Source organism: Ranitomeya imitator, chromosome 3 (assembly GCF_032444005.1).
Source record: "Ranitomeya imitator isolate aRanImi1 chromosome 3, aRanImi1.pri, whole genome shotgun sequence".
Classification (NCBI taxonomy): domain Eukaryota; kingdom Metazoa; phylum Chordata; class Amphibia; order Anura; family Dendrobatidae; genus Ranitomeya; species Ranitomeya imitator.
The window spans coordinates 49,476,227-49,499,377 of record NC_091284.1 but is presented as its reverse complement, the minus strand read 5'-3'; the positions used below and the strand labels follow the sequence as shown (position 1 = coordinate 49,499,377).

The 23,151-nt window shown below is 42.5% G+C and overlaps 1 protein-coding gene across 1 annotated transcript in view; it reads right to left on the bottom strand.

Moving 5' to 3' along the window:
* Positions 1 to 23,151, bottom strand: part of ADAMTS5 (ADAM metallopeptidase with thrombospondin type 1 motif 5) — a 133,336-nt gene that overhangs the window by 51,430 nt on the left and 58,755 nt on the right. Inside the window, exon 3 of the mRNA XM_069760863.1 lies at positions 19,059 to 19,226. Coding sequence (XP_069616964.1) covers positions 19,059 to 19,226 — 168 coding nt within the window. The remainder of the gene's footprint in view (positions 1 to 19,058; positions 19,227 to 23,151) is intronic.

The window sequence follows — 23,151 nt, the reverse complement described above, 5'->3', positions numbered from 1 at the left end:
TGTGTTTAAGAATTCAGCTCGGCTTCCAGGAGCTTTTATCAATTGGTATGTGTGTTGTTCGCTGTTCCACTGACAGGCAGAACACTGTTTAATAGGAGCCATGATCATGGAAAGTAATTACTGAAACAATCTATTTAGCGACCCCCGCATTAGAGTTCAATCATTTGATCACTTTATACCAGGCTCAGTTGAATTCCTCTGTATAGGTAGCAGAGTTGAGGTTGAATTTTCTCTAATACCTTGTATAATCGGCTGAAAAAAAGCGATTATCAGACTACGTGTATGAAAAGGATTTGTTACCGCTGAACCTACACTGTAAGAACTCATCGCGGCTTCTTGGTTTTTATGTGGTCCTACTGGAGCAGGAGTTTGGAAATACAGACGACAGAGGTAGATGCATTGGCACACTTGGGGGAACACTAAGCTGTATTATTATTACTATACTTTACGCCATATTACTATACTTATTACTATACTTTATAAGCTTTATAGACAACTCCCTACTAAGCAGTACTTATTAGTATTAGCTTTCCGAAACTAATTACACATTTCTTCTTAAGCCACCTTCTGCGTAATACTTATCCTACGGCCCGTTAAATAGGTATGAGCAGTGCAAAAGAAAATGGATGAATAAATGTTTCTTTCTCTGTCGTTCGTGTTGGAGCTCAATGAGCAGACCTGAAGAGAAAAACATGATTTTGGGATACTCTATCTAGAAATATTTATGCTATATGTTATGTGTCCATTTAGTGGTTGTGATGTGGGTTTCAGAATGTTAGAAAGAGTTGTCTCTTTATTCGAAATGTTTGTAAGAACAAGCAACTTTGCATTTTATTTCTCAATAAAATTACTTTCCATTGTCAATATTCAAGAGATTTTCAGTCTTATAGCTCAGTAGTGGCCAGTCGTCTAGGCAAGGAACGCAGCACGATGTTCTAAAGTTGGGTGAACCTGGCCAGTTTCAGTGCCCCTGTACATAATAGGAGAAGAAGCTCCATCATGCCACTGGTCTAAACTGTCAATCAATCATGAGCGCACCCCTTCCTGTAAGCAGGAAAGATGTAGGTTGGGGAGCAATGTGCTACTGATTGTAAACTTTAGACAATTATTTTAATAGTTTTTTCTAGCATGCTACCATATTGATTTGAATTTATACTGTGAGGAATTATAGTTTTTGCTTAAAACATGTGCCATTTGTGTCTAAACGATCATATGACCTTGTCTATGGGTGTCTATATGGCTACGAACCGTGGCTTTTATGGGAAGCTCACCATTACACCACTGTAGATTAGAGATGGGTGGACACCTAGATGTTCGAGTCTGGTGTGTCTGGCCAAACAGTTACAAAGTGTTAGGGTTTGAGTACCAGAATAGTACCTGGACCCCATTCACTTGAATGGGAGGCCCGAATATCCAGTTTTTGCAAAGCTGTCACTCCCAAAAGTGGTACTATTTTAAAAATGGCACCCCCTGACATACTGAAAAGTGCTGTCAGGTAGTTTATTAATCTTTCAGGTGATTTTCAGGAATTAATACAAAGTGGCATTATGGGAATGAAAAAGTGTATTTCTACCACCTAAATGTCTCTAACTTTTGAACAGGCCGCTGTAGCCAGCAGACTCTAAGGCCGCTATTTGGCCGTGAACTGCCATGGCAAACATCAGGACCACACAATCATGATCTCAGGGTGCCAATGGGGATAAAGATGAAGCCCCACACTCTTTTAACCAAATTTATATGATATAGTCATTATTGCCATCAGCATCTAAGGAGTTAAACAAATATGGACGGTGCCAACACCGATAGTGGCTAATACAGCAAGTTGTCAGCTATAGTGTGTAGCCAACAGCTGCTGGATTGTCACCTATATGGGGAGGCTATTCTCTTATATCTCAGGTCAGTAAAAAGATGTATTGGCGGTCATTAAAAGGTTAAAAAACACGTGGATTTCCCTGTATTTTCTATAGCCAGCAAAGCAAAACTCACAGCTAGGGGCTGCAACCCTCAGCTGTCAGCTTCAGCAAGGCTGGTTATCAAAGATACAGGGGTCCACACACTGTATTTTTTAATTATTTATTTACAGCGCAGGTGATGAGTGATGAGTACGCCCATCAGCTGCTCCTGCTCTCACTGTTATTAGCGGCAGCAGGCGTCGGCTGTTGGGAGTAGTAGTCTCATCAGCTGCCACCAGTGGCCAGAGGTAAACTTTATACCTCCGATCACAGATGTGGGCTCACACTGTCTTTTGACAGCATGGGAACTGCGTCTCTGTGACCGGTGGGGATGATTTCACCGCTGATCAGAAGCAGTGTTTGCCATGCCGTCAGGCACATGACAGTGCAACAAACATCCGGTGTTTAGGGGGCTGAACTCGAACAGTTACACGGACTTACTGGTGAAGTCCATGTTTGGTGTCCATTCCCCAACAGTACGAGTTCGGTACGCATGCCAAATTGTACTTTTCGGGTTCACCCATCTCTATTGCAGAAATTCTTATGAGGTCCAAGATTGCAAGATTGGCTCATTCCTTATCCTTCTTCACTTTTAAACAGCTTAGGCTACAGTAAAGCTGCTTCTGATGGCTAGCAAGCATCACCAACCTGGCATATGGCTTGAAGGCATAACAGTGCCATGCCTCAAGCAGCTTGCGCAGTGAACTTTGGCAGTTGAAGCGTAAAATACACGCTGATCCTGTCAACAAACATGAGATCTGGGAGCTATCAACTTGTTGCTAAAACAGTTTGTACTGTTTCTTCCCTCTACAAAGAAGTAAAAAGAGCAGGAACCTGTAGAAATCAGATCAATAGTTCTATAACCATGGAAGACCCCAGATCCCCTAAATGAGTCAGTCTCATACTTTCATACTCAATGTTGACCATAAGTGTCATGATCCCAATGGCAGGGAATCACAAAAGGACAAGCACCAACGAGCTCTAGGGTGATGGAACCTGAGCTGACCGCGACCCTAAACTTGAACACACAAATAACAATAGCCGGGGAACGTGCCTACGTTGATCCTAGACGTCTCGCACCAGCCGAAGATCTAACTTCCCCTATTAGAAGAAACACAGACCTCTCTTGCCTCCAGAGAAATACCCCACAGAAATAGCAGCCCCCCACATATAATGACGGTGAAATGAGAGGAAGGCACATACACAGTATGAAAACAGATTCAGCAAAATGAGGCCCGCTAAAACTAGATAGCAGAGGATACAAAAGTAAACTGCGCGGTCAGCAAAAAACTCTTCAAAAAACCATCCTGTAATTACTTGTACTCATGTTCCAATTCATGGAACATGAGGAGCAATTACAGCCCACTAAAGCAACCAGCAGCAAAGAGACAATTATATGCAAGCTGGACAAGACAAAAATAAAGCAAAACGTGGAACAAGAAAATCAAAACTTAGCTTGTCCTGAAGATTACTGAAGCCAGAAGCTGAGGTAACAAAACACTCTGATAACCTTGATAGCCGGCGGGGAAATGACAAGAAAGCCCGGTTAAATAGGAAACTCCCAAATCCTAATAGAACAGGTGGACACCAGAGACAGCAGAACACAAATCACCCAGTACCATCAGTAACCACCAGAGGGAGCCCAAAAACAGAACTCACAACAGTACCCCCCCCTTGAGGAGGGGTCACCGAACCCTCACGAGAACCACCAGGGCGACCAGGATGAGCCCTATGAAAAGCGCGGACCAAATCATCAGCATGAACATCAGAGGCAACCACCCAAGAATTATCCTCCTGACCATAACCCTTCCACTTGACCAAATATTGGAGTTTCCGTCTGGAAACACGAGAATCCAAGATCTTCTCCACAACATACTCCAATTCTCCCTCCACCAGCACCGGAGCAGGAGGCTCAAGCGAAGGAACAACAGGTACCTCATACCTCCGCAACAACGACCGATGGAACACATTATGAATAGCAAACGATGCCGGGAGATCCAAACGAAACGACACAGGGTTAAGAATTTCCAAGATCCTATAAGGACCGATGAACCGAGGCTTGAACATAGAAGAAGAGACCTTCATAGGAACAAAACGAGAAGACAACCACACCAAGTCCCCAACACGAAGTCGAGGACCCACGCGGCGACGGCGATTAGCAAACTGCTGAGCCTTCTCCTGGGACAACTTCAAATTGTCCACCACATGACTCCAAATCCGATGCAACCCATCCACCACCATGTCCACTCCAGGATAATCAGAAGGCTCCACCTGACCAGAGGAAAAACGAGGATGAAACCCCGAATTACAAAAGAAAGGAGAAACCAAGGTAGCAGAACTAGCCCGATTATTAAGGGCAAACTCGGCCAGCGGCAAAAAGGTAACCCAGTCATCCTGATCAGCAGAAACAAAACACCTCAAATAAGTTTCCAAGGTCTGATTAGTTCGCTCCGTCTGGCCATTAGTCTGAGGATGGAATGCAGACGAAAAGGACGAATCAATGCCCATCTTAGCACAGAACGTCCGCCAAAATCTAGACACAAACTAGGATCCCCTGTCAGAAACGATGTTCTCCGGAATCCCATGCAAACGAACCACGTTCTGGAAAAACAGAGGGACCAACTCAGAGGAGGAAGGCAACTTAGACAAGGGTACAAGATGAACCATTTTAGAAAAGCGGTCACACACAACCCAGATGACAGACATTTTTTGAGAGACAGGGAGATCCGAAATAAAGTCCATGGAAATGTGCGTCCAAGGCCTCTTCGGGATAGGCAAAGGTGACAACAATCCACTGGCTCGAGAACAGCAAGGCTTAGCCCGAGCACAAACCTCACAAGACTGCACAAAAGAACGCACATCCCTCGACAAGGAAGGCCACCAAAAAGACCTGGCCACCAAGTCTCTAGTACCAAATATTCCAGGATGACCTGCCAACGCAGAAGAATGGACCTCGGAGATGACTCTACTGGTCCAACTATCCGGAACAAACAGTCTCTCAGGCGGACAACGATCAGGTTTACCCGCCTGAAACTCCTGCAAAGCACGTCGCAAGTCTGGGAAGACGGCCGACAAAATCACCCCATCCCTAAGGATACCAGTGGGCTCAGAATTTCCAGGGGAGTCAGGCACAAAACTCCTAGAAAGAGCATCCGCCTTCACATTCTTTGAACCTGGCAGGTATGAAACCACAAAATTGAAACGAGAGAAAAACAGTGACCAACGAGCCTGTCTAGGATTCAGACGCCTGGCAGACTCAAGGTAAATCAGATTTTTGTGATCAGTCAAGACCACCACACGATGTCTAGCACCCTCCAGCCAATGACGCCACTCCTCAAATGCCCACTTCATGGCCAAAAGTTCCCGATTACCCACATCATAATTCCGCTCAGCGGGCGAAAATTTTCTAGAAAAGAACGCACATGGCTTCATCACCGAGCAATCGGAGCTTCTCTGTGACAAAACCGCCCCCGCTCCAATCTCGGAAGCATCAACCTCAACTTGGAAAGGAAGCGAAACATCAGGCTGACGCAACACAGGAGCAGAAGAAAACCGGCGTTTAAGTTCCTGAAAGGCCTCCACAGCCGCAGGAGACCAATCAGCAACATCAGCACCCTTCTTAGTCAAATCCGTCAAAGGCTTAACAACACTAGAAAAATTAGTTATAAAACGACGATAGAAATTAGCAAAGCCTAAGAACTTCTGCAGACTCTTAAGAGATGCAGGCTGCGTCCAGTCACAAATAGCCCGAACCTTGACGGGATCCATCTCAATAGTAGAAGGGGAAAAAATATACCCCAAGAAAGAAATCTTCTGGACTCCAAAGAGACACTTTGAGCCCTTTACAAACAAGGAATTAGCCCGCAGGACCTGAAACACCTTCCTGACCTGCTGAATATGAGACTCCCAGTCATCAGAAAAAACCAAAATATCATCCAAATACACAATCATAAATTTATCCAGATATTCACGGAAAATATCGTGGATAAAGGACTGGAAGACTGAAGGAGCATTAGAAAGTCCGAAAGGCATTACCAAATACTCAAAATGGCCCTCAGGCGTATTAAATGCGGTTTTCCACTAATCACCTTGCTTTATTCGTATAAGATTATACGCACCCCGAAGATCAATCTTAGTGAACCATTTAGCCCCCTTAATGCGAGCAAACAAATCAGTCAACAAAGGCAAAGGATACTGATATTTTACGGTAATCTTATTCAAAAGATGATAATCTATACAAGGCCTCAAGGACCCATCTTTTTTGGCCACGAAAAAAAAACCTGCTCCCAAAGGGGACGAAGATGGACGGATATGTCCCTTTTCCAAGGACTCCTTAACATAATCCCGCATAGCAGTATGCTCTGGCACTGACAGATTGAACAAACGACCTTTAGGAAATTTACTACCAGGAATTAAATCTATAGCACAATCGCAATCCCTGTGAGGAGGAAGCGAACTGAGCTTAGGCTCCTCAAAAACATCCCGATAATCAGACAAAAATACAGGAACCTCAGAAGGAGTAGATGAAGCGATAGAAATCGGAGGTGCATCATCATGAACCCCCTGACATCCCCAGCTTAACACAGACATTGTTTTCCAGTCAAGGACTGGATTATGAGTTTGTAACCATGGCAGACCAAGTACTAGAACATCATGTAAATTATACAATACCAGGAAGCGAATCACCTCCTGATGAACGGGAGTCATACGCATGGTCACTTGTGTCCAGTACTGAGGTTTATTCATAGCTAAAGGTGTAGAGTCAATTCCCTTCAAAGGAATAGGGACTTCCAGAGGCTCAAGACTAAACCCACATCGCTTGGCAAATGACCAATCCATAAGACTCAGGGCAGCGCCTGAATCTACATTGGCATCGACGGAAATGGATGATAATGAGCAAATCAGAGTCACAGACAGAATGAACTTAGACTGTAACGTACTAATGGCAACAGACTTATCAACCTTTTTTGTGCGTTTAGAGCATGCTGATATAACATGAGCTGAATCACCACAATAAAAGCACAACCCATTTTTCCGCCTATAGTTTTGCCGTTCACTTCTAGACTGAACTCTATCACATTGCATTGTCTGAAGTGCCTGTTCAGAAGACACCGCCAAATGGTGCACAGGTTTGCGCTCCCGTAAACGCCGATCAATCTGAATAGCCATAGTCATAGACTCATTCAGACCCGTAGGCGCAGGGAACCCCACCATAACATCTTTAATGTCCTCAGAAAGGCCATCTCTGAACTTTGCAGCCAGGGCGCACTCATTCCACTGAGTAAGCACTGACCATTTCCGAAATTTTTGACAATATATTTCTGCTTCATCTTGCCCCTGAGAGAGAGCTAATAAAGCTTTTTCAGCCTGAATCTCCTGGTTAGGTTCCTCATAGAGCAAACCCAATGCCAGAAAAAACGCATCCACATTAAGCAACGCAGGATCCCCTGGTGCCAATGCAAATGCCCAATTTTGAGGGTCACCCCGCAGGAAAGATATAATAATCTTAACCTGCTGAGCAGGGTCTCCAGAAGAGCGAGATTTCAAAGAAAGGAACAGCTTGCAATTGTTCCTAAAATTCAGAAAACTAGATCTATCTCCAGCAAAGAACTCTGGAATAGAAATTCTAGGTTCAGACATAGGAGCATGTACAACAAAATCTTGTATATTTTGAACCTTAGCAGCAAGATTATTCAAGCTGGAAGCTAAACTCTGGACGTCCATGATAAACAGCTAAGGTCAGAGCCATTCAAGGATTAAGAGGAGAAAAAAAAAAAAATCAGCCTGGCTGCAATTAAGGCTAGACAGCAACCTCAGAGGAGAGAGAAAAAAAAAAAAAAAAACTTCCTCAGACTACTTTTCCTCCTACTTCAGCCCAAACATTTTGGCCGGCTATACTGTCATGATTCCAATGGCAGGGAATCACAAAAGGACAAGCACCAACGAGCTCTAGGGTGATGGAACCTGAGCTGACCGCGACCCTAAACCTGAACACACAAATAACAATAGCCGGGGAACGTGCCTACGTTGATCCTAGACGTCTCGCACCAGCCGAAGATCTAACTTCCCCTATTAGAAGAAACACAGACCTCTCTTGCCTCCAGAGAAATACCCCACAGAAATAGCAGCCCCCCACATATAATGACGGTGAAATGAGAGGAAGGCACATACACAGTATGAAAACAGATTCAGCAAAATGAGGCCCGCTAAAACTAGATAGCAGAGGATACAAAAGTAAAACTGCGCGGTCAGCAAAAAACCCTTCAAAAAACCATCCTGTAATTACTTGAACTCATGTTCCAACTCATGGAACATGAGGAGCAATTACAGCCCACTAAAGCAACCAGCAGCAAAGAGACAATTATATGCAAGCTGGACAAGACAAAAATAAAGCAAAACGTGGAACAAGAAAATCAAAACTTAGCTTGTCCTGAAGATTACTGAAGCCAGAAGCTGAGGTAACAAAACACTCTGATAACCTTGATAGCCGGCGGGGAAATGACAAGAAAGCCCGGTTAAATAGGAAACTCCCAAATCCTAATAGAACAGGTGGACACCAGAGACAGCAGAACACAAATCACCCAGTACCATCAGTAACCACCAGAGGGAGCCCAAAAACAGAACTCACAACACATAAGCATTCAAAAGAAAAAAAGAAATATATATCACATCACCACTTAACCCTTCATATGGAAGCACACCTATCAAAGTTTTTCTACCTCTAATGGGACCTTAGAGTGAAGGAGGTCCAGATTTATCTCACCCACATGGGGCATGCGTGAAAGTCCATTATACTACTTAAATAACTTTAGAGTATTAAATTAACTCCAATGTACAAATAAATGTTGATTTTGGGGTGGTTAAACATGAGGACATTTCCTTTTAGCAGGGACTAATGAGCAGAGACATACTGTAAGAGTGCGAGAGAGAAAAAACTCCCTCCTAAAGAATTTCTAGTGCTGATATGGGTTATATCGCTGTATTTTACAAATGTTAATTTTTCATGCAATTGTTTAATGTGTTAGCCTACGTTCACATTAGCGTTGCGCCGCTGTTGCGTCGGCGACGCAGCGGCGACGCAGCGGCGACGCGCCCCTATGTTTAACATAGGGGACGCGTGCGTTTTTTGGGTGGCGTTTTTCGCCACGTGCGTCGTTTCCGACGCTAGCGTCGGACGCAAGAAAATGCAACAAGTTGCATTTTCTGTGCGTCCGATTTTCGTCAAAAACGACGCACGCGTCGCAAAACGCGCGCGTTTTTGCGCGCGTTTTAACATGCGTCGCGCGTTGCGTCGCCGACGCAGGGCGGCGCAACGCTAATGTGAACGTAGCCTAATTAATGCCCCTTGATGCACTTGTGTTGAGAAAGTGAAATTTACAGTGTAGATGAAGGCCACCGGAGCGTTAACAGTTAGCCAGCCCTGCAGATGAGAGGAGTTTTTGGGAGTAAAACTTTCTGGTTGGAGCACAAGGGAGTGTGACAGATTAGGTTGAATAATGGGTGTCTATGCAAAAAAAGAGATTTTCTAAGCTAGCAAGCCCTCACACTGTACTGGATAAAGTGGAAGACAGAATCTTAATACAGCCAGAACATTCTGGATCCTGGGAAATAGAACAGACAAGAAAGGCGTGTTTAGTTGTAGTGGGTAGACGAGGAGTCAAAAGGAGGTAGACGTGTGGATTCTTGGTAACCCTGAGACAGCACCAACAAAGTGAAGCAGAGGAGTCAACCTGTAGACCTGGAGGTCTTAGTGAAGGTCTTAATAAGCACAGGCACAGGTATCGCACAGAGGTGGGCTGTAATTAGTGAAGAACAGATAGAAAGAATTAAAGCGAACCTGTCAGCAGGAGTTTGCTCAGTAAACTACAGGCACTCTCAGGTTGGTGCTGTTATACTGATTACAATGATACCTTGCTTGATGAAATCCATCATGTGGTTGTTGTTGTTTAATCTGTATTTGCAGTTTTTCAGTTAATTAGATTCTCGTGCTTGAGACATCTTGCACATGTGACTTATCCAGCCAATAAGAATGGCTACTTGAGTCAGCTAACATGTGGCCCACACCTGCTATGAAGAATCGATCCTCCGTGGGGGTTAAAAGAGATGGCATAACTTAGACAGCAATTTAATGTCCAAAACCCATCAAGGGTCCACAATCCAAGGTGGGCTTGTTTACATTCTGCTATAATCTGTCCTAATTCAGACTTCTACAGCCCTTGGATCAAGAGTAATGAGGTCACTGTCCTCATGTTATTTCACGGCATTTTAAGAATAATTTGGGATTCTCTAATATAGTGATAGTAAGGGCATCAATGGCAATTATCTTTTATTTTGCAATGAAGAAAGGGAAAAAAAATCCAGCATAGGAAAACAATCCTAAAAATTGTCACATTTTTTATTTTAAACTTAACATTTATTCCACTGTATAAAATGGTCTACAGACCAAGACCATGAGTACGGCATTTTGAAGAAACATGTCGATCTTTTTTTATCTGTGATTCCCTCCGTGTCTTCTTTCTTTGTTTTCGGAACTCTATGGAGATTTTATACAATGGAATAAATGTTAAGTTTTATTTAAAAAAAAATTTAGCAATATTTGCGATTGCTTTACTATACTGCCTTTTTTCCCTTCGTTCCTTACAGGTACGGACTGAGGCTGAAATTCAGCCCTGGCATTTGAAACCACACAGGCCCATGTTGTCCCCGTCCCAAAGAACCAGGTGGGATATATTACTAATATTTCCCTGGATGGAGGAAAGAAAGATTTACTACAAGACCAATATTTCAAATGATACCCATGGCATGCTGGGTAAGTGACAAAGTCAGCGACCTTGTGCTTCATCACAACTGTTAACAGTATGGGTGTCCTGAGAACATCAATTCTGTTAACAATGTAGCAGACAAGGCAGCCCACAGCCAGACAGGCCCTTCTGGCCTTTGCCAGAATTGCCCAATGGCCAGTCCGGCCCTGCTTCCATGTAAGCTACCTGGCGGCTCTTGCAAAGCCCATATCCGTGTGAAGTGTCCCAGATTCCGCTTGGTGGACCTCCAGTGTGATGAGCTGACTCCATCCTTTTATGATTTTGTTATCTTATATTTGGGCTAGAAGAAGAACCTAAAAGTCTACATGGGGTCAAAATCTTGAAGACCTTCCGCTTATTACATTAGTTGACAAGTGGATGCATTTTTACAAATTTCATCCATATGCAGTGGAATTTTTCGGTGAGAAAGTTGAACATGCCAACTCTGTAGCGTAATGAGCACATATTTCTTATGGGAAAGTAGAAAAATCAACAAAGAGATTGCAAGTGATGCGGTGCTGCAGATTTTGTAGTGAATTGCTTGCAGATTTGCAAAAAAGTCCACAAGTCAAGATTTGTAAAAAAAAAAAAGGAGATTTCCATTTTTTTCAGCTTCCAAAGCAAAATGCAGGGAATAAAACTTTCACACGATTAGATTTGGTTTTGACTTGCTCTTTGAACCTACAAATAACCTACATTAAAACGGACCGCTGTTGTCATGTGGTGACGTCGCAGGAATAATGTAAACAATGGGACTTTCCTACGACGTGACTATAAGCCCCCTCTGCTGTTTGGCTCTTGGGCACTACTTGGATGCTTGACTATTCAGTCCACCCTTACTTTCCGAGTGTTTAACCTCAAGCGTTTCAGTAATGGCTAAATCAATTTTCACAGTCATTGAAGCAATCATATACATGTTTATTTGATAAATAGCAATTTTCCTAATTAGACATGGTAAATCCAAATCCAATCTAATTACAGACACAAAAAAACCATATGGATTGTGTTAGATGAAGAAAACGGGTAGAATAACATATCTCTGAATGTTATTTGTCAAATCTTCATTGTCTTCACCTAAGGCAACTCATTTCCCGAGATTTGCATATAAATCACTAAAATCCAGAGACGGTTTCAATAGAATTGTGTTGGTGACGTAATAATAATCAGTAGAAGCCACATGTAAAAGTCATTTATCTCCGAGAAGTGGAAAAATGAATGACACGATCTGTATGTCCCTAAACAAAAGTATAGAAAGTTCTCGGAGTTTATTTGACAGTGTCCTCAAACAAACTTCCAGCAGTTACTCAGCTCAAAGCAATGCCTGGCACAGGACTTCAACGGTTCGCTGCCATGGTCCTTGGTTAATGTTATTACGCCTGATAAAGAAATATGCTTTGTATTTCTTTATCAGAATAATTAACTGAGCCAGAAAACTAATAGGACATGACAAAGGAAAGACGTGTCTCATGAAATAATAATGAAATACATTTACTTTGTTCTTTTTCTTCGACTTTGTAATAAAAAAATTGTCTTCATTATCCTTTGGCTTGAGGAGCAAAATTATCAGGAGGGTTCTTTAATGTATTTATAGAAACTATGATAACTCTGCTACAAGGCTGAACATACCATATTATGCTAATTTACCAGCCCTCCTGGATGGTTTCTGGAAGACTCTCGGACTACAAGTAGAGTTGGAAAATCTCTTTGCACCTAGAATCCTCTTGAAACCTCCCAAAAATGTCTGGAGAGTGCGGAGAGCATGAAGGAGGAGTGGAAAGAAAATGGACCTAGTGAAAAATTCTAACTTCTTACAATTGCCTCAAAGTTGGCAACTATAAGATTATAGACCATGAGCCACTCGGATAGTGTAAGCCTAACCTTGGTTCTTCTTTCCTTTTGCTTTTAGGTGGTGGGAACTTGCACGGAACCCTAGGAAAATAGCATGTTTAGCAAGAAAGGGTGGTGAAAAGTTTATGGGAACAACCTTCTGAATTGGTTAATAATCTTAGGTACTAAAATGGAGTCCAAAGTAAATCATTGATTAAGACCCTTCACTGTTCTATATACAAGAATTAAGAGATATTATTCCAATCCCATACAGGAAAAATATATCTTTGGATCGTGTTAGACAGTAGACAGAAAATTTTTCGAAATTTGAGAGTCCTCAGTGATTGATACCTTTTAATGGCTTACTGAAAAGATGGGAACAAATAGCATACTACGCTTGATGAAGAGACCTGAGTAGTCTCGGAAGCTTTCTATTTGTTACCATCTTTTTAGCTAGTCATTAAAAGGTGTCAACCACCGAGGACTCTCAAATTTTATTATTTTTCACTCTAATCCAACACATAAGTTGAACAGTTATTCTCCCCCCCCCAAAAAAAAAAACTATCCCTTTTCCACATGATAGAGGATAACTTGCTGATTCCTGGGGATCCAACTGCTGGGACTGCCAGCGATCACGAGAATGAGGCTATGGAACCTTGAGAACGTGGCTGTACGTCCCAGTCTGGAGTGCAGTATAGGTGTGCATGGTGGCCGCTGTTCCATTTATTGTCTACGGGACTGCACTCGAAACAATACTCTCCTCTACTCTTCCCCAATGTTCCCTCACTGACGCTCTAGCAGTCTTTGTTTAGAAGTGATTGTAGTGTCACCACTATGACCATGAGCGGCCGCAGTTTTCATGATGGGAGCCATGATGCATGCAGCATGGCACTTGACCACTGACGTCAGTGATCGGCTGCAGCGATCAGCCACTTGTAAACAAAGGCTCTATCATCTGGATTTGGCGTGATTTATTTTTTAAATGCCACTACTTGATGATCAATAGAGATTTGACTTCTGTGACCCCAACCAATTCCGATTCTAAGAATGAAGTGTCCATAGCACTGTTTCTCCTTCGCCTTCATTCCAAGTACTGTACCAGTTACTTTCTTAATAATAACCATGGCACTCAGGACCTGTTCTTTACCCTATGAAAGTTCCCATCCAAATATCTGAATGCTGCAGCTGCCGGCTTCGCCTATATCCTTCCATTTCAAAGCAATAACCTGTGGCTTCTTTACAAATTCACGAGTCGTCCGTTTTCTTATCACTTTTATTGATTTTATTCAGTGCCACACTTCTGCCTGGCGCACACTAAGCGCCCTATTTCAGAGCAGCTGCACTTTTCTGTATTAATCCAGGGTTTACAATTCCGAAGTTAAAACGTGATTTTCTGAGAACCGTTAATCTTTGTCTGAGTACATAAGTATATGTAAAAGTTTGTACTATTATCTCTAACCCATCATATTAAAGTGTGTGTCTATCAAGTCGCAGAAAAACCATCTGTTTGGGATTAGGGCTGGTTTACATACGGCAGTATCTTAAAATGAAGCTCAGGAACTGGTAAAATATTTGGAAACGGCATAAGAGCAATTCCTTAATAAAACATTATTATTATATACCTTCCCTCTGTTAAAACATATATGTCATTTCAGGCCACTTTTCAGGATATTCATGAGGAATAACATTATTTCTGGCCATTATATGACTTATATCCTGCATTTTTCATCGCCTTTGTAGGCTTTATTTCCAATTTTCAGATGTCTCTGAGCTAGTGTGGAGACTAACTATATACACAGTATACACAGACATGAGGGATTCCTGCTCACCCATCTCTATATAGTGCATGTTTAGAAGCAGCAACAGCATTGAGGATATTCTAGAGTAGTACTGAGCAGTGCAGCTGTGAATCCAGCTCTGCGATAATATAAAACACTTACTACAAAACAACAGCACCATCTTTCACTTAGCTTCCCCATTTGTCTCTGCATTGGCTTCAATAGGCTATAATCTGATCCCTTAGTTCGCAACTAATAATAACTGCAGATGACATTCTCTTGCCAGCAGTGACCTTGTACACCAAAATTTGCACAAATTATCAACATGATGTAGCTTTAGATTTTTTACTGACTGTCAGTTTACACTTGGATATTTTTTCCGAAACTGAAAATCTACTCTGCCTCCCTATAAATGTGTTCTGCTGCAAAATTTCCATCCTCAAATTAGGATACAAAATTCCACTATGTGAGAACATGCCCTATTTAATTACCAGCGAACATAGTCACCATTGTGAGAAAGGAACATACACTATTGATAAATCAACAATGTAAAATTTTGGCAGACCCTCATGGAAAACTAAATCAAGCCAAAAAAAAAATCATATTCTGTAGGGAAAAGACATATGGAGTACAGATAGGCAGAAGGGATGGCGGTCATGGTTGTGAAAACACAGCTGTGTTGACAAAATCAGTTTATGCTAAAACGATAAGCAGGGCCATCCAAAAAAACGGAGATCAGCGCAAGACGCCGTTTGGACCAAGTTCAACATATAAATGGAATTATGCTTGAGTAAATACGCAGATAAGTATGCATGTTATCTATACTGTGCAAACACTCAGCTACAAAGGAATTATTATTTCCAAGCTAAGAACATTACAAATCGCTTAGATTTATTTTTATAAAACATATTAAACTAAACATAATGTATAGTAATAGATAAGAGAATTCACTAATTATGTAAACTTTACTGACGTATTGAGAAATATTTGAAAAGAATATGCAAACGAGCTCTCCCCAAAAAAACTTATCCTACATTATTCGGCCAACCCGGCTCTGTACAGATAAGGGACAGGCAAGCATTCCGAAACCGCTGCCTACAGATGAGTGATTCACTATCCCTGGCCGGGCTTCAAGGCTTGTTAAAGGGTCAAACAATGCCCTGTAGCTGGTAGTTACTGGTAGGTGGCACTAGGGTCACTAAGGTCACACTTTTTCTGGGGGAGAGAGCTAATTTGCATGTTTTAGTCCCATGGACCAATTCTAATAAGACTCATGGTCACCTTCAGCAGAGTCAGCTCATCTACAAAGCTGAATTATAAAAGATATAACAGGTACAGACGGAAGTGGACACATTATTGGTTCAACCTGGGCAGCTGCACAGGGGCCCAAGAGGTAGCGGGGCCGCTACCACCTCCAAAGCAGGTGGAATTGATTATTATGATGATATTTTGGACTGCAAAGTACCCAAATATTGCTCTTGCATAGGGTCCCTTGTCTGTCTGTGTCTGCCAGTTGGTACAGTAATGGTGGCAGTGATCAAGTTATCTGTTCCCAAAACACTAATGGTTCAACATGATCCAGTAGGTTTATATGCCAAAGTCAACGGAATCAATATGTTGCAGGAAAGAATAAGCATGTGTGATGGGTTTTTTCAACATTTACTTTCGTAACAAATCAATCAGACATGTCTGAGAAGAATGAGGAGGTCCCAAACCGCTCTTGGTCACCTCCCGACTTAGGGTTCATTCAGACATTAGCTTTTTGGGTATGAGTGTTATCCGTGTTTTTCCGGCATAGCACTCATAACTATAACAGTGAATGGAGCTCTTCACTTGTCCTTGATTTTTCGTCAACCACATTGAGACACGTCCGATATTGATACAAGTGTCAGATCAAAAATTGGCAATCTAAGTTTATAGTTCCTTGAAAAAAATCAGACGTTACTCAGATGACATCCATGTGCTGTCCAATTTTCACAGACTGTTTGAAAGAAGAATATGGAGAAAAATTTAGGAAAATCGCGAAAAAAAAATCTCTGATGAAACTCGGAGGACAATCTGAGGAAAATCTGGTGAAGCTCCGATGAAAATTACTGGTGAAAATTGGTCCTTTCTCGTACATAAAAAAAACCCCTGAGAATGAGCCCTTAATGTGCCTTTGTTCGCTTCTCTACACCAGTGACACGTGATTGTCCTTACAGATGACGATAAGAGACAATTAACGCCAATGATGCCAATAAGGTTGACATGTCACCACTCTGAATTGGTCACCGCTGTCATGTGCGGAGACAGAGAATGGAAAGAGAACAGTGCATCATCGAAAGTAGAGTGAATATAAGTCAAATAAAATGACTTCTTTTTTTTGCTATTTTAAACCTGTGTTTTTGAATAAACAAAGTGTCCTTGACTATATGTCCCCCTACTGAAAATAGGTAAGCCTTTCAAAACAGCTCTATAAATGAGTGACAGACAATGTGAAGCTCTTTGATATTCTTTACTCAATATACAGTAGATTTTTTATTTAGGAAAATTTAAACCTAGATAAATTGATAAATAAATAGGAAAAATTCTGACAAATCATAGCTAAAAAGAGAATTAGCAGTACGTGGCACAAATTAGAAAAAAGTAAAACAGAAAAGGTAATAATCGTCAAGTAAGTTCTAAGGAACCAAATAGTGAAATAGCTACGAAATCTAAGCCAACCTTTGTAAATACTTGTAATAATATAACCGAAACATAGTCCACAATGCTTCCTGCTCACTCCGTAATTGGTAACAACTGCCCCAACACTGGGGAGTTGGAATGTGAGAAGTGGAGTAATAGACAATGCTGGGCACCAGACATATCAAATTCCATCTCCGCAAAATAGGATCTAAAATTGTCTCTGTGGTATGCCAGGCTTCTTTAGACTAATTTAAGTCAATCGCCCACAAACCTCAAAGGACAGATGATTAAAAAGCTAAAAAAAAATATTATTTTATGGCCGATGAAAGTTTCCTGCGTAACTAATTCTGTAAAATAGATCCTGTGGTTTACAAAAATTAAATGCATTTTATAAGCCTAGTCTTTTAGAATGGTACGTGTGCCATCAGCTCAATTCTTACAGCTGGGGGACAAGGAAAAATGACAAAAAAAGATAAAAATACTGTTTGAGCTCCTTCAATAGCTCATCATAGGCAACATTCCTTATAGCAGGGGTCCCCAACCTGTGGCTCATATGTCCATGATGTGTGGCTCGTGGTTAGTTGTCGAAATGTGCATCAGCACCAGGTCTAGCAAACAGATAAGAAGAGCAGGTCTCCAGATGGTGACTTTTCTGAGCAGATCTGGATAAGCATATATTGGCCTAGTGGTTAAAGATGTGAATTAAGTATGGTAAGGTGAAGATAGGACGATACTCACAGTCAGGGGAGGTGCTTGAAGCTAGACACGATAGTGGTGGGAGCACTTGATGTGAAAATACCAAATGGGGGTAAAGTGGGAATACCTGGATGTAAGCAGACTGTCTTAATGAGATTTATATGGGGAAGCTTTGGCTTTCATTATACTGATAATGGGGGCTATGGGTGCCATTACAGTGGGTGGCAGGAGCTGGATGTCACTACTCTGGATGTGACTCTTGACCTTAGTTCAGAGCTGAATGCGGCTCTCGTGGTAAGGAAAGTAGGGGACCACTGCCTTAGGGTAATTCCCAAAGTTGAAAGTTAGAGTCTTTTCTTTAGATGAAAATTCCAAGTGGCAGGAGTTCGACTAATCCAACGTTCGTGTAATAACCTGTCTGAATGAAGAAGTGGCCATTCATGTACTCCACAGTTCCATTCATTGTCTATAAGACTTCTGGGAAAAAAGTAAGTTCTGTACTGAACAGTTTTAAGCAGTCTTACAGACAATTAATGGAGTATGCATTGACACTACCTGCTCCACTCCGACAGGACATTTTTGAGCCATGTACTTTTGCATGAGTCGGACTCCTGCTGCTTATAAAGGTAGCATCTATTCTCTAGTGTTGAGAATAACCCTGTAAGGAATTTTGTTCTTGGAAAGGTCTCATTGGTTAGACCCCCATCAATCAAAAAGTTATTTGGATAGCTTTCAATGTTGGGAATAACACTTTAAATTTTCTAACAATGCATGAGCAGAAAGCTGATGTAAGGGTGGTAGTGGGCCACCCCTATCTATTGGGTCATTGTGCAAGAGCAATATGTGGACTTCTGGATCATGAAAGGAGAGGCCCCCGTAGAGGCTTTTAGGGTGAGAGTGGTCCCTATGTCTATATAGCTATACCCTTCCAAGGTCATCACTGGCTTACAAGCCCATCCACTACAAAAAGCTGGTCCACATGTCCCAATAGTGTGACCACTAGCTACACCCTTTACCCACTCCTGCTCATGACTTTAAGAGAGTCCAAGCGAAAATTTGATCACTCTTGAAACAGTGTTTTTAAAGACATGTCAGGTTCTCTTTCACATTTATGAACTGATGTCAATTTTCATGCATTACAGCGTTCTCAATTTTAACACATTTTAGCTCCCATTTCAGAGACGGATAATGTTCCTGACCCAGCACCATTAGCATTTACCATAGGAAGTACTTTTAATGAAACAGACTTCCAAAGTAATAAATTGCATGCTGACTTCATGACTGTCAGTGATTAAAATTATGGAATATACTTGACAGTTTGTGCACTTCGAGGCACTTACCATGGCCGTCATCCAAAAAATCTGTGATTGTCGCTGAGGTGCACTTTGACCATGGTTTGGAGGCATCAATGCTTGTTAAGACAGATGACATAAGACGTTTATCTTCCAGGGAGCCAAAGTTCTCCTCGCAGAATTTTGAATCGTCATGAGAAAGCCCAAGGAGATGTCCTGTAAATGGAGAAAACATATGGATGGAATGTATGACAGAGCACAGTATAAAGGCTGCGGTTAAGTCTTCATGAGCAGACATCTACAGGCATTTTCCATGCAGAAACTGTGGTTATGGGGTCTGTAATACCAATGTATATACATATGAGTGCATACTTGTGTGCTTATGTATCGGAACGCCCAGTAAGAAACATATCACTAGGTTTATATTAAAATGCATTTTTTAAAGTGCACCAGTACCATCTTTACTTTTCCAGAGAATGCCCACTGTGAGCAAAACAGGACCTAAATTCAATTAATTAATGGCCATCAATCTATCAATCAATTAAACGATTTGCATAATTATTCGCGGGTGTTGAGATAACATTTTCATAAAGGTCCTGATGATTCAGGGGGTCCAAAAGCCTGCAGTATATACCAGATAAGAAGGCACTACTGTAGAATTACAGATTATTTACTGAGGGACGAGAGCTTCAAGTTAGGCCTCTGCCTGTGACTCATGAGATCTACAAAAACACACCAACTGGTGTTTCCACTGAAAATCCACCTGCTGCTTTAATAGCTCAGCATACAGCAGCCCCATTAGTCTTTGTAACAAAACGATTAAAATAATAATACTCACCACTTCCCTACCCTCACCTTGTGGGGCATGATGAAGACCGGCGGCCTGTGAATGAATATTTTTTATACCCTACATTTATTATGTTCTGAGTAGTGATGAGCGAGTGTACTCGTTGCTCGGGTTTTCCCGAGGAACGCTCGGGTGACCTCCGAGTATTTATGACTGCTCAGAGATTTAGTTTTCATCGCTGGCAGCTGAATGATTTACAGCTACTATCCAGCTTGATTACATGTTGGGATTCCCTAGCAACCAGGCAATCCCCACATGTACTCAGCCTGGCTATGAGCTGTAAATCATTCAGCTGCCGCAATGAAAACTAGATGAAAACTAAATCTTGGTGAAGTCATAAACACCCAGAGGTCACCCGAGCGTGCTCGGGAAAACCCGAGTAACGAGTAAGCTTGCTCATCACTAGTTCTGAGATCTATAGACCAGAGTGTCATAAAACATATTCAATTCACACCCAAAAACATTGATGCAAATTGAAATTTTGGGTTGAATTCAAGCAAACTTCAGAAGTTGAATTTCGCCAGACTCATTTATGACTACCTAACATGTATAGATCCCTGTGCAAAAGCGAATTTCCATCCCTGATAGCTGACGTTGCACGCATGTTCCCTTTTGGATAAATTATGGCTTATCAGCATCTTACTTGATTTTCGAACCTCCCTTAGAAATTAAGGTGAGTGTGCATGTATATGTAGCAGTAAGAAGAGTTACCTATCTATGCTGTCTGGTCAACTTAAAAGTCATTCTTCAAAACTTTGAACATGTCGCTATGATATGTCAAAAGTTTTAGGAAGTGCAGTTTCCTATTAAAGAGATTGCCCACCACTTTAAAATTGATGGCCTATCCTTAGGATAGGTCATCGAAGTCTGATTGGTGGAGGTGCGAAATCCGGTCCTCCCGCCTCTCAGCTCTCAGTGCCTGTTCTCAGTGCCAACTGTGGCTGCAACTACAGAGTTATGGAGCAGAACAGTGCAGCTCCATCTACAGTATAGTGGCCGTCGTTGGGCACTGCACATCCACCACTATTGATTTATTGATTTAGGTGGCATATGTACAGTACCGGGTCACAAACACTATACAGTCAATGGAGCTGTGCAGCTCTATAGCTGAGCTGTCTGGCCGCTAACTTTTCTGACTGCCATATTTAAATGCACACTCACCTTGGCTGAGCATGCATGTGTTTTCACTGGGAAAAGCTGTTATGAAAGGCAATTCAGTATAACAATGGACATGGAGGTCAGAGCACATACAGTGATCTGACAATAACCCAAAATAATAGAACGAGCTCTGAGACGTGGAAACTCTGCAGACCGCAATCCCTGATCCTCTCCAAACACAACTAGAGGCAGCCGTGGATTGCGCCTAAAGCTCCCTATGCAACTCGGCACAGCCTGAGAAACTAACTAGCCTGAAGATAGAAAAATAAGCCTACCTTGCCTCAGAGAAATACCCCAAAGGAAAAGGCAGCCCCCCACATATAATGACTGTGAGTAAGATGAAAAGACAAACGTAGGGATGAAATAGATTCAGCAAAGTGAGGCCCGATATTCTAGACAGAACGAGGATAGGAAAGATAACTTTGCGGTCTACACAAAACCCTAAAGAAAACCACGCAAAGGGGCAAAAAGACCCTCCGTACCGAACTAACGGCACGGAGGTACACCCTTTGCGTCCCAGAGCTTCCAGCAAAACAAATAGACAAGCTGGACAGAAAAAATAGCAACAAATGGCAAAGAAGCACTTAGCTATGCAGAGCAGCAGGCCACAGGAATGATCCAGAGAAACACAAGTCCAACACTGGAACATTGACAGGAAGCATGAATCAAAGCATTAGGTCAGGTTAAGTAGAGAAGCACCTAACGACCTCACCAGATCACCTGAGGGAGGAAACTCAGAAGCAGCAGTACCAGTTTCCTCCACAAACGGAAGCTCCCAGAGAGAATCAGCCGAAGTACCACTTGTGACCACAGGAGGGAGCTCTGCCACAGAATTCACAACAGTACCCCCCCTTGAGGAGGGGTCACCGAACCCTCACCAGAGCCCCCAGGCCGACCAGGATGAGCCACATGAAAGGCACGAACAAGATCGGGAGCATGGACATCAGAGGCAAAAACCCAGGAATTATCCTCCTGAGCATAACCCTTCCATTTAACCAGATACTGGAGTTTCCGTCTTGAAACACGAGAATCCAAAATCTTCTCCACAATATACTCCAATTCCCCCTCCACCAAAACCGGGGCAGGAGGGTCAACAGATGGAACCATAGGTGCCACGTATCTCCACAACAATGACCTATGGAAGACGTTATGTATGAAAAAAGAATCGGGGAGGGTCAGACGAAAAGACACAGGATTAATAACCTCAGAAATCCTATAAGGACCAATGAAACGAGGTTTAAACTTCGGAGAGGAAACCTTCATAGGAATATGACGAGAAGATAACCAAACCAGATCCCCAACACGAAGTCGGGGACCCACACGGCGTCTGTGATTAGCGAAACGTTGAGCCTTCTCCTGGGACAAGGTCAAATTGTCCACCACATGAGTCCAAATCTGCTGCAACCTGTCCACCACAGTATCCACACCAGGACAGTCCGAAGACTCAACCTGTCCTGAAGAGAAACGAGGATGGAACCCAGAATTGCAGAAAAATGGCGAAACCAAGGTAGCCGAGCTGGCCCGATTATTAAGGGCGAACTCAGCCAAAGGCAAAAAGGACACCCAGTCATCCTGATCGGAAGAAACAAAGCATCTCAGATAGGTTTCCAAGGTCTGATTGGTTCGTTCGGTCTGGCCATTAGTCTGAGGATGAAAAGCCGAGGAAAAAGACAAGTCAATGCCCATCCTACCACAAAAGGCTCGCCAAAACCTCGAAACAAACTGGGAACCTCTGTCAGAAACGATATTCTCTGGAATGCCATGCAAACGAACCACATGCTGGAAGAACAACGGCACCAAATCAGAGGAGGAAGGCAACTTGGACAAGGGTACCAGATGGACCATCTTAGAAAAGCGATCACAGACCACCCAAATGACTGACATCCTTTGAGAGACGGGAAGATCTGAAATAAAATCCATAGAGATATGTGTCCAAGGTCTCTTCGGGACCGGCAAGGGCAAAAGCAACCCACTGGCACGAGAACAGCAGGGCTTAGCCCGAGCACAAATCCCACAGGACTGCACAAAAGAACGCACATCCCGCGACAGAGATGGCCACCAAAGGATCTAGCCACTAACTCTCTGGTACCAAAGATTCCAGGATGACCAGCCAACACCGAACAATGAACCTCAGAG